The 15,541-nt window shown below is 59.5% G+C and overlaps 2 protein-coding genes across 4 annotated transcripts; both read left to right on the forward strand.

Moving 5' to 3' along the window:
• The first annotated feature begins 284 nt into the window (after nucleotides 1–284).
• LOC138813845 (mitochondrial import receptor subunit TOM40 homolog) lies at nucleotides 285–7,728 on the forward strand. 3 transcript variants are annotated; one of them, XM_070002374.1, is made up of 10 exons: nucleotides 285–373; nucleotides 1,283–1,559; nucleotides 2,061–2,128; nucleotides 2,674–2,766; nucleotides 3,442–3,543; nucleotides 3,627–3,732; nucleotides 6,481–6,603; nucleotides 6,700–6,776; nucleotides 6,863–6,965; nucleotides 7,242–7,728. In XM_070002374.1, the coding sequence occupies exons 2-10, from the start codon at nucleotides 1,289–1,291 to the stop codon at nucleotides 7,379–7,381; spliced, it is 1,083 nt and encodes a 360-aa protein (XP_069858475.1). In that variant the 5' UTR covers nucleotides 285–373; nucleotides 1,283–1,288; the 3' UTR covers nucleotides 7,382–7,728. The 3 variants fall into 3 exon arrangements, with proteins under 3 accessions (XP_069858475.1, XP_069858465.1, XP_069858455.1); XM_070002364.1 differs by lacking the exon at nucleotides 285–373 and adding an exon at nucleotides 1,077–1,159; XM_070002354.1 differs by lacking the exon at nucleotides 285–373 and adding an exon at nucleotides 1,079–1,172.
• A 1,207-nt stretch (nucleotides 7,729–8,935) lies between these two features.
• On the forward strand, nucleotides 8,936–12,993 carry LOC138813856 (apolipoprotein E-like). The gene is made up of 4 exons (XM_070002386.1): nucleotides 8,936–9,017; nucleotides 9,814–9,882; nucleotides 11,447–11,630; nucleotides 12,121–12,993. The coding sequence occupies exons 2-4, from the start codon at nucleotides 9,840–9,842 to the stop codon at nucleotides 12,815–12,817; spliced, it is 924 nt and encodes a 307-aa protein (XP_069858487.1). The 5' UTR covers nucleotides 8,936–9,017; nucleotides 9,814–9,839; the 3' UTR covers nucleotides 12,818–12,993.
• The last annotated feature ends 2,548 nt before the right edge of the window (nucleotides 12,994–15,541 follow it).

Consider the following 15,541-nt stretch of genomic DNA (forward strand, 5'->3'; position numbering starts at 1 on the left):
ATTCAAGGGATAAATCGCAGGTAAAGTTAGGCTAAAGACGAAACTAATAATTTACCAGGCCCCCAAGGCATGATGGGTAATTTACCTGAATGAATGGAGGCAGAGACAAAGTGATGGAGGAGGGATGGAGACTGGGGCATGATGGGTGCTGGGCCGGTGTCGGGACAGCCAGCACCCACGTGACGGTCAGTTAAAAGAAAGACCGGAAGGCTGCTGGGAGGTAACCAGGAAGAAATGGGCCACGGGCGGTGGAAGCCACGGGAGTTGGAATGAATGAGGCAGGTGCATGCCGGGTAATGGGACGGGAATGAATGGACCAAAGACAGAAGCCGCAGTGACGCCGGGGCAGGCGGCATGATGGGTAACGGAAGAGGTAGGTCTAGGGCAACTGTGGCTTTAAGAGCTGAATCCGGGCCTTGTGGGTGAGCCAGCACCGGGGCCGGGCTGGCGAAACAGGCGAGGAATGGCCCGCAGCACTGTGGGAAGGGTCAGCACTTCCGGCATTCAGGGGGTGCCTTCCCACCTCCCCCTTCTCGGCCGCAGTGCCTGGTGGGATGCGGGGGCCTGACCTTGCTGCCTAGCAGCGTCTACCGCTCAACCCATCTTCACCGGTGTCCTTTGACCCCAGCACGTTAGCCAATGAGAAAAATCAAGCTGATACGTCACTAGGATTGACCCGCCCTCGTATGCTCCCCGGCCAATCAAGATGCTCCGTGAGCCAAAATTGTCCAATTATCGGGACATTCGCCTTCAGTGGAGGCGGGGGCTTTCCCACCAGGGAGGGGGCGGGGCGACGCATTGATAGGCGTCTCTTGGCAAGCAGTACAGACCAGTGCCGCCCTTAGAACTGAACCCGCGGCGTCACGAACCAATAGACGCAGGTAGTGTCGGCCAATAGGAAGGGTGAGGGTCTGCTCAGGCCCTCTTGCGAGTGACAACCAATTAGAGTAGGACGTTGGAAGTGAGTGGGTGGGACTTCCAACCACAAGCCCAATAGCAAGCCCGGGTCCTGAGGGGAGGTGGGTGGATCTTGGAGAGTACCGAACCAATGAGGTAGGTGGGGCGGGGCGACGGTGGTGGCAGCGGCGGCAGCGGGTTCGGTTGCGCGTGGCGCACGGGGTGGGAGCGGAGCCCAGGCCGGGAGCAGGCGTCGCCGCCAGTGAGAAACCAGGGTCCGGAGCAGGGCTGGGGGAGGGGCTGAGCTGAGGCTGAGCCGAGCGTGGGCGGGGGGAGAGGAGAGAGAGGGTCCTGACCTCCGCCCTCTGACCTTTTCCCTTCGCAGGCGACCATGGGGAACGTGTTGGCCGCTAGCTCGCCGCCCGCGGGGCCGCCGCCGCCTCCCGCGCCGTCCCTCGTGGGGCTGCCGCCGCCGCCCGCGCCGCCCGGCTTCACGCTGCCTCCGCTGGGGGGCGGCCTGGGCGCCGGGACCAGCGCGGGCCGAGGGTCGGAGCGGAGTCCCGGGGCCTCCGCGGCCGGCGCCGGCGGGGCCGTGGACGATGGGGCCTACGGCTGCCTGCCCAACCCCGGCACGTTCGAGGAGTGCCACCGGAAGTGCAAGGGTGAGGGGCGCCGGGGGGCGGGGCGGCGTCTGGGGACCCTGCCGCGGGGGGCCGGGGGCGGACCGTGGGGGGTCCGCGGACTACGGGAGCCGATGGTGCAAACTCGGGGTACGGCAGAATCAGACTCCTGGGGGGGGTGATCACGGAGGGGACCGACACCCAAGGTCACGGTGTCAGCAGGGCTCCCTGGACAGGTGGGAAACCCCCCCCCCCTCCAACGCGCCTCACTATCAAGTCTGGAGTAATTGGGGTAATTGTGGGGTGACGGTGGGAGGAACTGACAAAGAGTCCTCGAATCCTCAGTCTGGGATAACTCGTCAAATCCTTCCCGTCCGCATCCTGCATGATGAGGCTCCCCATCTTCCAAGATGATAAGGCCCTGGTGCCATCCACTGTTCTGGTTGGGATGCCTTGGAATCTGTTGTGCTGCTGGCAGGGTCTCCGGGGAGAGAGATGGGGTCGTAAGGAAAGAAGAGTTTTGTGTGGATTTCTCTTCCCCAGAGCTGTTTCCCGTTCAGATGGAGGGTGTCAAGCTTACAGTCAACAAAGGGTTGAGTAACCGTTTCCAGGTGGGTTTTTCCTGGGACCCTGCCCTCCCAGGACCTCACAGCGCTGTCCCCTAAGTCTTCTCTCTGCCTGAAGGACTGGGCTCCCTGGGCTTGGAAACACTTTAAAAAAAAAGAGTGTAGAGACACACACCTATGATCCTGGCACTCAGGAGGCAAAAGGAACAAGAGTTCCTAGGTCAGCCTGGGCTACACTAGGAAGACATGGAGGGCCCCGGGGGAAACCAAAGACAAATAGAATGCTCACCACTTAGTGGTAGGACTTCAGGACTCAGAGGCCTGGAACCCACAATATCCAGGCAAGAGTGAAGGGCTAGGTGTGGAGAACACCCCAGCTCACCTTTTCGGATGCATGGCTTCTAATCTAGTCAGGCCCCACCTCTGAATTTATTCACCTCTGTGCAGATCCAACCCAAGGCCCCTGAAAGCAGTGTCCCATCACTAGGCCACACACTCCCTCCATCCCCCTGCTGGGGACCCTGTCTTTACCCTCTGTAGGGGGGCCAACCCAGGCCAGCAAGTGCCTCAAGCTTTCCTCCTTCTCCTAGGTGAACCACACGGTAGCGCTGAGCACAATTGGGGAGTCCAACTACCACTTCGGGGTCACCTATGTAGGGACAAAGCAGCTGAGTCCCACGGAGGTGAGGTTCCTGCCGCTTCAGTGTCTTTGGACAAATATGTTCACCACATGGCCCGCCTGGCTGAGGTGCTGGAATATTTGGCTGGGTTGTGGGCTTGGGTCTCCCCAGCATGTGGACTGGAGTACAGGGAGCCTCCTCCTCCATCAGCATCCCCTGAGCCCTACCTGTTCCCTGGTGCACCTGGTGCAGACCAGCCAGGCCTGCTGCCGGGACTGGCTCTAGGGGGCGCTGGTGAGCCATGGAACACCTGACCCAGGCAAACACGGAGCTGTTAGTTGATGCTGTAGACATGTAGACATGCCTGCCCTGGGAGTGCCAGACCTGGGGTGCAGGATTGAGGCTTATGGAAGGCGGAACTGTATTAGGTTCCTGTCTATATTGCCTGAATTCTTTCAGTGAGTTCCTGAAACACCTGGGAGGCTGAGATGGGAGGCTGGCACCTTCCAGCCTCCCTCCCTGGGCTGCATTACCATCTGCCATTGTGGGACATAGCAGGGACTGCGCAGCCATGAGCCTCCATCCCATGTGTCCAGGATCTGTTCCCAGAGAGCTACTGGCCTGGGTGAAGAGGCCTGGAAGGGCTGTGGGAGCCCCAGGGGTCCACAGCTTAAGCAAGGTGGTTTGGGAGAGGGGCTCACGGCTGACACCTGACCTTCGCCTGCTCGGCGTCCCCAGGCATTCCCCGTGCTGGTGGGCGACATGGACAACAGCGGCAGCCTCAATGCTCAGGTCATCCACCAGCTAAGCCCAGGCCTTAGGTCCAAGATGGCCTTCCAGGTGAGTGCAGGGCTAGGGCCTGCCGCTCGCCTGCAGGTGCACCCCGCCTGCCGACGCCGCCTTCACCTCTTCTCTCCCCACAGACCCAGCAGTCCAAGTTTGTGAACTGGCAGGTGGACGGCGAGTACCGGGGTTCCGACTTCACAGCAGCTGTCACCCTGGGGAACCCCGACGTCCTGGTGGGATCAGGTAAGGGGTCAGCCTCTGAGGGGGCTCCCAGAACTTGTCCGCTGTCCCTCCTTTCCTGCCCTTGCATTTGTCAGGGAACCAGTGACCCCAGAATGAGAGCCCTGGTGGCATGGCAGTGCCTTGGGCCCCTCTGCAAGGCCACTCCTCCTCGGGTGCCAGCGATTAGAGAAGCTCAGGTCTGGAGGCCTGGTCCAAGGGGGAAAGCACCCACCTAACATACAAGGCCCTTAGTTCAAACCCCAGTGGTGCCAAAGGAAAAGCTGATGCACAGAGAAAGCTTAGTTGAGGCGGGCGCTGGTCGCCCCTGGTGAGCCCTAGTGGCTGGTTCTAGAACACAGCAGGTCACAGGGTGGCCCAAGACCATGTGCAGGTGGGGAGATGAAGGTCTGGCTGGGGGTGGTGACTACTATTGGGCAGGCGGGGAGGGGGGGCAGGTTTGACTACTGACTGGACTTCCAAGTTCTTCCTTGTGGTTCCTCTTGGTTTCTGCAAGTAGCTAAATACCTACACTCTTCGTGTGTGTGACAAGATCTTGCTGTGCATCCCAGGCTGACCTCAAACTCACTATCTTCCCACCTCTACCTTCTTGTGCTGGAATTACAGGCATGAGCACATATGCTCAATGCATTCTGTTTTTTTGTTAGGTCAGTCCTGGAGCTTAAGCTGTGGATCTGGGCGCTGTCTCTGAACTTGTTTTGTTCAAGGCCAAGGCGAGCACTCTGCTACTTGAGCTACAGCTCCACTTCTGGCCTTTTTTTTTTTTTTTTTTTTTTTGGTCGGTCGTGGGGCTTGAACTCTGGGCCTGGGCGCTGTCCCTCAGCTCTTCAGTTCAAGGCAAGCGCTCTACCACTTGAGCTACAGCGCCACTTCCGGTTTTCTGGTGGTTTATTGGAGATAGGAGTCTCACGGTCTCTCCTGCCCGGGCTGGCTTTGAACCGTGATCCTCAGATCTCAGCCTCCTGAGTAGCTAGGATTACAGGCGTGAGCCACCAGCGCCCGGCTTACTTCTGGCCTTTTCTGAGTAGGTTATTGGAGATGAGAGTCTCATGGAATTTCCTGCCCAGGCTAGCTTTGAACCATGATCCTCAGATCTCAGCCTGCTGAGTAGGTAGGATGACAGGTGTGAGCCACTAGCACCCAGCTTCAGTGTGTATGTCTTCAGCATGTTCTGTACAGTGCCTTCTAGGTCCTGAGGAGAAGGGATAAATGGATGACTGAAGTGTCTGCCCTCTGGACTTCCTTTTTTGCCAGTCCTGGGGCTTGAACTCTGCCTTGGGCACCGTTCCGGAGCTGCATTTGCTCAAGGCTAGCACTCTACCACAGTGCCACTTCTGGCTTTTTCTATTTTATGTGGTACTGAGGAATCGAACCCAGGACTTCATGCATGCTAGGCAAGCACTCTACCACTAGGCCACATTTCCAGGCTGGGCTTCTTTTTTTTTTGGTCGATCATGGGGCTTGAACTCTAGCTCAAAGCGAGCGCTCTACCACTTGAGCCACAGTGCCACTTTCTGGTTTTCTAGTGGTTTGTTGGAGACGAGAGTCTCACGGACTTTCTTGCCCGGGCTGGCTTTGAACCCATGATCCTCAGATCTCAGCCTCCTGAGTAGCTAGGATTACAGAACTCAACCTTCTTCCTGAGCTTGGGGCATTGCCACCAGAGCTGAGCTAGTGAGGGACAGGCCTGGCCTTGTGCTCAGGGACAGGGAGCAGACAGCAGACTACAGGGGCTCGTTTGTGGAAAGTGGAGCGCTGGGAATGGCTGCCAGGGGAGCATGCGTGTTGGTGGAGGGCAGGCCCTGTCCCCCATGTCTTGGACAGAGTCCTCAGGGAGGAAGTTTGAGGTTGCATGGTCAGGACGGGCCTGTGTACCCAGGAGGCTGAAGCCAGAGCATCCTGAGCAGGGGGCAGTGGAGAAGGGCATGGCGAGAAGCTGGGGGCTGGAGGGCTTGACGTAGGCTTGGTCAGGGGCTCGAGGGTGGAGGTCATATTTCCTGTGTCCTGCTGACCTGATGGTATCTGCCACCCACTCGGCTTACACTGTCGCCCCGGTTGAGCCACAAAGCTCCACCAATACGGCACTTTCCTCCGGGCCTTTACACGTGCTCCTTGTGCGAAATGCTTCCCCTCGTCCTGTTGTGCTGGATGTTGACCCTTGTTACTCTTGCAAAAGGCAAAAATGGTGCCACTTTGCTTGGCATGGTGGTACAGGCTTCAGTCCCAACACGGTCTGGAACAGCCTAGCCCAAGGGTGGGTGCTCACTCAGACGGTAGAGAACGGGCCTGCCGTGCTCCAGCTCCGCCTCGGGCCCTTGCTGCCTGCTTGGGTCTCTGGTGTTCTGCAGCCTTGGGGGCTGTCGGGTGCTAGTGGCCCAGGCAAGGCCCACGGCTGCATTCTTGCTGCCAGGGATCCCGAGCCTCCAGCCGTTCAGGGTGGCCCTGCCTAGACTTGTCTGGCCCTGGTCCTGGGCCCCAAGGTGCGGGGGCTCTGTGTCACCTGGGCTGCAAAGATGGGCCAGGACTTGAATCCCGGTTGCCTGACCTGGGCTGTGTTCTCTGCCCGGCGGCCCTGATGGCTCATATAACACGGGACTGGGTGGCGGAGGCCCGGGTTGGCACATCGGTGCCGGCTTAGGGTGCGCAGGCGCGGTACTGGGTCTTGGGTGTGCAGGCATGGTGCTGGCTCCAGTTGCGCAAGCACACTGGCCACCCGGACCCACCTCAGCCTGGCGTTGTGTGTGTCCCCAGGCATCCTCGTGGCCCACTACCTGCAAAGTGTCACGCCGTGCCTGGCACTGGGTGGAGAGCTGGTCTACCACCGGCGGCCGGGTGAGGAGGGCACCGTCATGTCTCTAGCCGGGAAGTACACATGTGAGTGGGGCACGAAGGGCTGGGGATGGGGGAGCTGGGGCTGGAGGGGGTCCCGGGGTCCCACCTGGGACATCACCTCCATTCTGCTCTCCTCAGTGAACAACTGGCTGGCCACAGTCACACTGGGCCAGGCGGGCATGCACGCCACATACTACCACAAAGCCAGTGACCAGGTGAGGGGTGGGTGTGGTGGGGGGGGAGCCAGGGAGGGCGCATGCACAGGGGCCCGCCCCTCACCCCTGTGGCCCCACCCCTCCAGCTGCAGGTGGGCGTGGAGTTTGAGGCCAGCACGAGAATGCAGGACACCAGCGTCTCCTTCGGGTACCAGCTGGACCTGCCCAAGGCCAACCTCCTCTTCAAAGGTGAGCCCATAGAGTGCCAGCCCCGGCTGGCCTGTGCCACCCCCCGCCTGGAAAGTGGAAACTGAGGCTCTGAGAGCCACCAGTCCGATGCAGACCGTCCGTTTGGGCGGCTGTCCTGGCCTTGCGTGTCACCCCCTCTCCCCCTCACCGGGGTTGGTGGCTCTGTCCAGCCCCGTGCTCCCGCACTGACCGCTTCGTCCTTGCTGGGCTGGGGAGTAGGGGTCTAGGAAGTAGGGCGCCCGGTACTCAGCTCCCCCACCACCTGCTCGCCTGCAGGCTCTGTGGACAGCAACTGGATCGTGGGCGCCACGCTGGAGAAGAAGCTTCCCCCGCTGCCCCTCACACTGGCCCTGGGCGCCTTCCTGAACCACCGCAAGAACAAGTTCCTGTGCGGCTTCGGCCTCACCATCGGCTGAGCCCGGCCTCCGCCTTTCGTCCTCCACCCTGCGCCTCCCTCCCTCCCTCCCGGGGCGGGGGCAGTGGGAACGGGGTTCCGGCCCCCCCCCCAGCAGCCCACCAGGGGGGTCTCAGGATTCCCAGCGCCAGGGGGCCTGGGGTCCTGGAGGGGATTCTGGAATATTCCGAGCACCGTGCAAGAGGCAGCCGGAAGACCTCAGGGCGGTGTCCCAGCAGCCCGGGGCCCCACCGAGCCGGCCCTGGGCAGCGAGAGGAGCTCCCGCCCCGTCCACCTCCCCCTCCCCCGTATAAATCATGTTTATAAGTTATGGAAGAACCGGGACATTTTGCAGAAAAAAATATATACGTGGAAAAAAAAAAACCACTTGGGAGGAGGACGTGGTTTTCTCCGGTGTGGGCCGGCAGGGGGCGCTGTGGGGCCGGGCCTTGGCCGCACCGCACCCCGTGCTCCCCTTGGGGGGGCTGGGGGGAATGCGCCCTCGGTCAGATCCCAGGCTGAGCTGCAAGGACTTTGTCCCTGTAAACAAGCCATGGGGAGCCCAGAGTGCAGGGTTGGGGGCCGGAGTCCCACAGCCCAGGGCCTTTCCCGGCCCCCCATGCAGAGCAGGAGGCAGGGTGCCCCAAGCCTGGCAGTCACCTAGGGAAGGACACAGGCCCCACCCGGCCAGACCCAGCCCCTTGTGTTAGGGGCCAGGTGACCCAGGATGGCCTCCTCAGTTCTCCAGCCGCTGACTCCCAAAGGTTGGGACTACCGGAGCCTACCACACTGCCCGCCCTCCCCAGACAGGAACAGAGACCTCACCCGCCCCTGTCCAAGGTTAGGCTGGCGGCCAGAGGTGACCCCTAGTTAACCAGGAACCAGCCTAGGCTCCAAGGCACTGGACCAGGTGTCCACCCTGCTCCCGCCCCAGGGCCACTTTCCAGCTCTAGGGGCCAGCTGGTACCCTGGCCCCAGCTTCTGGCCTGCTCTGCCCACACCCTAGATGGGGGGGTAGGGGGGCCTCAGGCAAGGCTCAGAGGCTGCAGTGCACACTAGAGGCTCAGTCACTTGCCCAGAGCCACCATAGGGGTGACCGGCAAAGTCTGGCAGGCAGGTTCCCCTGACTGGTGCGCTCAGCTTCCAGATTGGTGGGGGGGCACTGCTTGTGTTTCCAGGCCCCCAGGGCAGGGGATAGGGTCCAATTTCTCAGCTGGGGACAGAGGGTCCCAGAAGTGTATCACCCATGATCACAGCCACGGGAGGCTGAGGCCAAAGCCCAGCACCTGTCCATCCAAGTGCCTCATCCCTTCCTGCGCTTCTATGCGAACCCCAGCCCCTTTCCCATAATGTATATACATCGTCCAGTTTAGCGGGGAGTAAGTACTGGGGGTTCCAGTCCGCCCCCCCGAAATAGAGGAGGACACCTGTATTACTGGGTGAAGGGTTACCTCCCTTTCAGGGGGCTGGGAGGGGGGGGTCACTAGGCCTCCAAGCCCAGCCCCACCTTCTCCCCTCCCCTCCTCGTGACAGGGCCTGGCCCAGCCCTCGGGCCCTGGGGAGGGGGCGGAGCAGGGAGCCCTATAATTGGGCCGGTCTGGGATCCCAGATCGCTATTCTGCCCCTGGAGGAGAGGATCGTGCACCCCCCTGGAGCTGGTGAGGAGGATCACAGAGCCGCAGGGAAGGGTCTGGGGACACAGCCTGACCTGGAGCAGTGGGGAGATAAGATGGAGGATCTGGGGACTCCCTGGCCTCCAAGGAAGAGTTGGGGACAGGCAGGACAAGGCTGGAGCATAGAAAAGTCACTTGGGGACTGGAGAAAAAGCAGCCCGTGGCTGGGGCCACAAGAGTCCAGCTAGAAAGTGAGCCAAGGGGGCAGCTGGGAGACCACAAACGACCCAGGATTAAAACCTGTTACTGATCGAACACCACTGAAGGCTCCCACAGTCCTATTTTCATGCTGGGGGGCACAGGGGTACCTCAACTACATTGAAGGACTTTTTTTTTGGGGGGGGGGACACTTTAGCCTTTCTATGTACTTAGGTTTGGCCTCAAACCTCCGTGCTACCTTTTCCCTCAGCCTCCCTTATATGGGATTACAGATTTGCACCTCTGCTCTGGACCAGGAGTTTAAAATGAGGGTTACATTAGCACAGCAATGGAAAGCAGGGATTTAGATGTAGAGTTAGTTTGGACCTCTGGGAACACAGCAGCAGCTGGAGATTGGGGGTGGGGTGGGATGGAATTTGAACCCTGGGAGAGCAAGGTGGAATTTTTGGCAATGGAGAGGACCTGGGGATGGAGCGAGAGAGGAGGCTAGGACAAAAGACGGGGGTGTGGGGGCATCCTGGTAGGTGTTTGTGATTGGATTAGCCCCCTAACCTGGGGCAGGGCTGAGGGTGGCAGGGAGGAGCCATCTCTTGGCTGTTTATTGACAGTTTCTCCTCCGCAGACTGGCCAATAGCAGGCTCTGAGAAGATGAAGCTTTTGTGGGCTGTGCTGGTGGTCACGTTGCTGGCAGGTATGGGGGCAGGGTTTGTTCCCAGCTCTGCCCTTCTCCCCTGGCCCATCTCACCCCCTCTCCCTAACTCAAGTCCTAGATTCCATTGCTTTTTTATATTTTGGCCACTCGTGGGGCTTGAACTTAGGGCCTGGGCGCTGTCCCTGAGCTTCTTTGCTCAAGGCCCGCACTCTACCCCTTTGAGCTCCACTTCTGGTTTTCTGATGGTTCACTGGAGATCAGAATCTCACCTACTTTCCTGCCTGGGCTGGCTTTGACCTGAGATCCTCAGACCTCAGCCTCATGAGTAGCTAGGATGACAGGTGTGAGCCACCAGTGCCTGGCTTCCATCTCATTCTTTTTGTGTGTGCCAGTACTGAGGGCTTGAACACAGGACCCTGTCTCTTACATTTTTCATTCAAGGCTGGCACGGTACTACTTGAGCTCTAATTCCACTTCTGTTTTTTGTGCTTGGTTCATTGCAGATAAAAGTCTCACGATAAGATGGAGCTGGGAAAGTAGCTCAGTGGTAGAGTGCTTGCCTTGCATGCATGAGGCCCTGGGTTCCATTCCTCAGCACCACATAAGCTGAAAAAGCCGGAAGTGGCGCTGTGGCTCAAGTGGTATAGCACTAAACTTTCCTGACTGGGCTGTCTTTGACCCATGATCCTTAGATCTCAGCCTCCTGAGTGAGTAGGAGGACAGGCATGAGCCACTGGCACCTGGCTACATCTTCTTTTTGAGAGCAAGTCCCATATCTGGGACTCTCCTGACATTTGCCCTGAGCAGTTTTGGACTGGGTGGGCTTTGGGTATAAACATGGGAATTATAGTCAGGTGCCAGTGGCTCACGCCTGTCATCCTAGCTACTCAGGAGGCTGAGATCTGAGGATTGCAGTTCAAAGCCAGCCTGGCAGGAACAGAATGTCTGTAAGACTCTTATCTCCAATGAACCACCAGAAAACCAGAAGTGGCGCTGTGACTCAAGTAGTAGCACACTCACCTTGAGCTGAAGAGCACCGAGGCCCAGAGTTCAAGCCCATGACTGAAAAGAAAAAGGGAGGGAGGGGAAATTGTAGCCCCAGAATTAGTGCCCACACTAGTGGCTCATGCCTGTCATCCCAGCTTTTTAGGAAGCTGAGATCTGAGAACTGTGGTTCAAAGCCAGCCCAGGCAGAAAAATGCAAGAGACTCTTATTTCCAACTAATCATTAAAAGCCAGAAGTAGAGCTGTGGTTCAAGTGGTAGCACATCTGCTTTGAGCAAAAAAGTTCTGGGACAGCGCCCAGGTCCTGAGTTCAAGCCCCAGCACGCGCACACACACACACACACACACACACACACACACACACACACACACACACACACACACACACACACACACACACACACACACACACACTATAGTAATGTGCCCATCACAGGTACACAGAGACCATAAATGTTGGCCAGGTAAACGAACAGTACCCTTCAGTGGGGAGGGTCTGGGTGGCTCCAAACACACCCAGGAGCATTAATGGAGCCTGTGCTGTGTACCAGCTCCCTCAGGCCAAACCCTCACAGAGCCATGAACTTGCTCCACACAGGATGCCGGGCTGAAGTGGTGGAGCCCGAGTCGGAGCCGGAGATGCTTGAGCGCTCGCAGTGGCAGGCCAGCCATCCCTGGGAGCTGGCGCTCGGCCGCTTCTGGGATTACCTGCGCTGGGTGCAGACAATGTCTGACCAGGTGCAGGAGGAACTGCTCAGCTCCCAGGTCACCCAGGAATTGACGTGAGTCACCCACCCTCACCTTTGACCCTCCTGGTGGCCAACTGCCTGTGGGTGGATCCCTGGGGCCCCAGGTCCCTTGCATTCCCTGTCCCCTCTCTTTAGGGTCCGAGTCTCTGCACCTTCCTGTTCTTCCATTGATCTTCCTGTCTCTGTTCTCTTTCTGGTGCCCCATTCTGCTGGACTTTGAACTTGGGGCCTTGGTCACACCGCACTTGGGCAGTGTCCGACCCCACCTCCAGCCCCCCCATCCCCAGCCTGTCTTGCTTCCATTTATTTTCCAGACAAAAGCTGGCACTTGGGGCATGATGGGCGTCAGGTGGAGAGCTGGGATTGCAGGCGTGTGCTTCCATGCGAGGCCCTTGCTTTCTCATGAGTCCATGTGTCTGTGGATCTATGTCTGTTTTGTGCCTCTGTGAATTTCTCTCTCTGGGGGAGGGTTCCCTCGCTCTATGATGGCCATCCACCCTCGCCTCCCCCCTTCCCCACCCAGGGTGCTGATGGAGGAGACCATGAAGGAAATAAAGGCGTACAAATCCGAGGTGGAGAGCCAGCTGAGCCCGATGGCGGCGGAGACCCAGGCCCGGCTGAACAAGGAGCTGCAGGCAGCGCAGGCACGGCTGGAGGCAGACATGGAAGACGTGCGCGCGCGCCTGGCGCAGTACCGCACCGACGTGCAGACCATGCTGGGCCAGAGCACGGAGGAGATGCGCGCGCGGCTGGCCTCGCACCTGCGGAAGCTGCGCAAGCGGCTGGGCCGCGACGCCGAGGACCTGCAGAAGCGCCTGGCCGTGTACGGGGCCGGGGCCCACGAGGGCGTGGAACGCAGCGTCAGCGCCCTCCGCGAGCGCCTGGGGCCTCTGGTGGAACAGGGCCGCACGCGGGCCGCGGGCCTGGACGCCGGCGCCGCCCGGCTGCGCGATCGAGCCCAGGCCCTGGGCGCCCGGCTGCGAGGGCGGCTGGAGGAGGTGGGCAGCCAGACCCGCGACCGCCTAGAAGAGGTCCGCGTGCAGGTGGAGGAGGTGCGCGCCAAGATGGAGCAGCAGGCCCAGGCCTTCCGGTCCCGCCTCAAGAGCTGGTTCGAGCCCCTCGTGGAAGAAATGCAGCAATACTGGGCCGAGCTGGTGGAGAAGATGCAGGCGGCCGTGGGCCCCAACGCCGTCCCTGTGCCCGCCGTCGACAACCACTGATCCGGCCGCCCAGCCACCCACCCATCGCCTGGGCAGACCACCCCAGGAAGGGCACCTCCCCGGCCCCCCCTTCCCAGCCCCCTTCCTACCCCCCTCCCCTGGCTCCCCTGTGTCCCGGGGATCGACAGGAGACCCCTGGCCCCCAGCCTGGCTTAATAAAGATTATCCAAGCTACACAGCATCTGCTGGCCTCAGTTTCTCCCCCCTTCCCCACACTGTCCCCTAGATCTGTGTGTGTGTGTGTGTCACTGCCCTGTAAACAGTCCTCAGGAGGCTGAGATCTAAGGATGGTTCAAAGTCAGACCCAGCAGGAAAAGTCTGTAAATTCAACTGCTATACTGGCACACCCACAGGAACAAAAACCACACTCAGTTTTTGGAACCTCTCTGTCCACTGACAAGTTCGAGGTCCCCACCCCCCACCCCGCCCCCGGCTTCATTTTGGCCTCACTGATTCACTTTTGTCTGTGGGTGCCACCCAGAACCCACAGACCAAAGTTACCGAAAGCCCTTAACCCTGAGGGCAAAACCGAACTTTGCTGGGCTCCTGATTCCCTTCTTTTTACCTTATTTTATTTTTTTTGTCGGTCATGGGGCCTGAACTCTGGGCCTGGGCGCTGTCCCTCAGCTCTTCAGCTCAAGGCGAGCGCTCTACCACTTGAGCCACAGCGCCACTTCCCGTTTTCTGGTGGTTTATTGGAGATAAGAGTCTCACGGACTTTCCTGCAGGAGCTGGCTTTGAACTGAGATCCTCGGATCTCAGCCTCCTGAGTTGCTAGGATTTCAGGCGTGAGCCACCAGCACCCAGTTGTCTCTATTTTTTTTTTTTCCTCTCAAAACTAGCGCTCTACCACTTGAGCCACAGCACCACTTCCGGTTTTCTGGTGGTTCACTGGAGAGAAGAGTCTCACAGACTTTCCTCCCCAGACTGGCTTTGAACTGCCATCCTCAGATTGCAGCCGCTTGAGTAGTTGGGGTTACAGGCATGAGCCGCTGGTATCTGGCTGAGACTGGTTTTCTTATCTTCTCTGCCTCTCCCTTCCCTCCCTCCCTCCCAAGGTCTTATCTGATTTTTGATTTTCTTCCTCTAGCTATTATCTATTATCCTTGCCTCCCCTGCCTGCGCTCCCCCTGCCCGGAGGGAGATTCTCCCCCTCCTGTCCTTCCGAATAAACCTTTGAGGCCTGAGTGCAGGCTGGGGAGGCCAGGACGAAGCACCCCATATCCGTCACCAGGCCAGTTGGGGCTGGCAGAGCCGAGAACAAGAAGGAAGGTCGGGGAGCCGCCTGCCACCCCCTCAGTTCTCAGGACCCAGAGCCGGGTTCCCACTTGCAGGCAGGCCAGGGCTTGAGCTGCGAATCCTGGGCCAGGCTTCCTCCTCTCCAGGCCCCTGCTGGCTTGGCACACCCTGAGTCCAGAACTTTCCCTGGCGCAGACAGCTCTAGATGCCCATCTGAAGGCCGGGCCAACTCCTCTCCCACACTTACTATGGGGCCTTTCCAAGGGAGGAAGGGGGTGGGGAGGGTCAACCCAGGAACTTGCCTCTCAGAGCCTCAGTTTCCCCAGCTGTTAATGGGAGAAGGCATCAGTTGTGTCTGCCACTAAAGAACGAGTCACCTTTGGTTTGTTTGTTTTTTGAGGAGGGGGGTCTCCTTCTTCAGCCCAAACTGACTTCCAAGTTAGTCCTCCGGCTGGGATTCTAGACAGGTGCCACCATGCCCTGTAAGGGGCTTACTATTGAATCCCCAGGATGGAAGACCTAAGCCCTGAGCCTCACTCAGACCCAGAGATCTTGTAGGGCAGTGGGGGCCTGGCTGAGGGGTGGGAGGAATCTAGAGGAGAGTGTCAGAAGCTCTCCCCTTTCACTAGATCATTGCACGTGCACAGCTGTGCCTCAGTTTCCCCACACACAGCACCACTGTGCTATGCAAACCTCAGTGATAGTTTCCTCTGTGGGGCTGGACATGTGGGCAGACAATGTATGGGGGTAGGTGTGTGTGTGTGTAAGTGTCTGGGCAGCTCAGGGCACGGGGTTCAGCCACAGAAGCAGGAAGCGGGGGAGGGGGGGTGTCAGTCTCTCCCCACCCCACCCCTGCAGAAACTGGGATGTCGAAATCCTGTCAGGGTCGCAGGCAGTCATCTGTGTGACTCCTTGCATAACCACGTGCCTGCCCCCCCCCCCCCGCGCTGACACGTGGTTGTGGCTGAGCCAGGCCAGCCTGGGCCACCTGCCACCCTCCTGCCCCCCCCCTCCCCACCCCCGCCCCCGCCAGCTACCAGGGATCACTAGCGGTCAAAGCAGCCTAGGGGAAGCGGGGGGGGGGGGGGGGGGGCGTTGGCAGCCGGGGAGGCCGGAGAGGATGTGTTCATGGTGGGGAGGGGAGGCTTGGAGCCAGAGGGGCCTAGATGGCGGGGGGGGGGGGGGGGGGACGGACCTTGTTTGCAGCAGCAGTTTCCCTCCCTTAGAGAAATGGAGACTCCCCCCCCAAAAAAAAAGGAAGATGGGAACATAAAACTAAGATTCCTCTGTGTCTCCCCCCCCCACCAACCCCCCCCAGAACATCAAGGCAATCTGGACCAGTGGGAAAGAAAAATCTGAGTGGACTCGGGGTGAATCACATGAGCAGAACTGAAGCCCAGGAGGGATGGGGGGTGGGTGCCACCAGGGGACACAGTGTGGGGGGGAGGGGGGGACTGATCCTGAGACCCTCCCCAAAGACGGGAA

The sequence above is a fragment of the Dipodomys merriami genome, unplaced genomic scaffold (assembly GCF_024711535.1).
Source record: "Dipodomys merriami isolate MVZ:Mamm:240054 unplaced genomic scaffold, mDipMer1.0.p SCAF_106, whole genome shotgun sequence".
Taxonomy (NCBI): Eukaryota; Metazoa; Chordata; class Mammalia; order Rodentia; family Heteromyidae; genus Dipodomys; species Dipodomys merriami.

Coding starts and splice junctions, on each gene's coding strand:
- LOC138813845 (XM_070002374.1), top strand. CDS start 1,289: ATGGGGAACGTGTTGGCCGCTAGCTCGCCGCCCGCGGGGCCGCCGCCG. Junction 3,733..6,480: donor CGACGTCCTGGTGGGATCAG/GTAAGGGGTCAG, acceptor GTGTGTCCCCAG/GCATCCTCGTGGCCCACTAC. Junction 6,604..6,699: donor TCTAGCCGGGAAGTACACAT/GTGAGTGGGGCA, acceptor TGCTCTCCTCAG/TGAACAACTGGCTGGCCACA.
- LOC138813856 (XM_070002386.1), top strand. CDS start 9,840: ATGAAGCTTTTGTGGGCTGTGCTGGTGGTCACGTTGCTGGCAG. Junction 9,883..11,446: donor GGTGGTCACGTTGCTGGCAG/GTATGGGGGCAG, acceptor TGCTCCACACAG/GATGCCGGGCTGAAGTGGTG. Junction 11,631..12,120: donor CAGGTCACCCAGGAATTGAC/GTGAGTCACCCA, acceptor TTCCCCACCCAG/GGTGCTGATGGAGGAGACCA.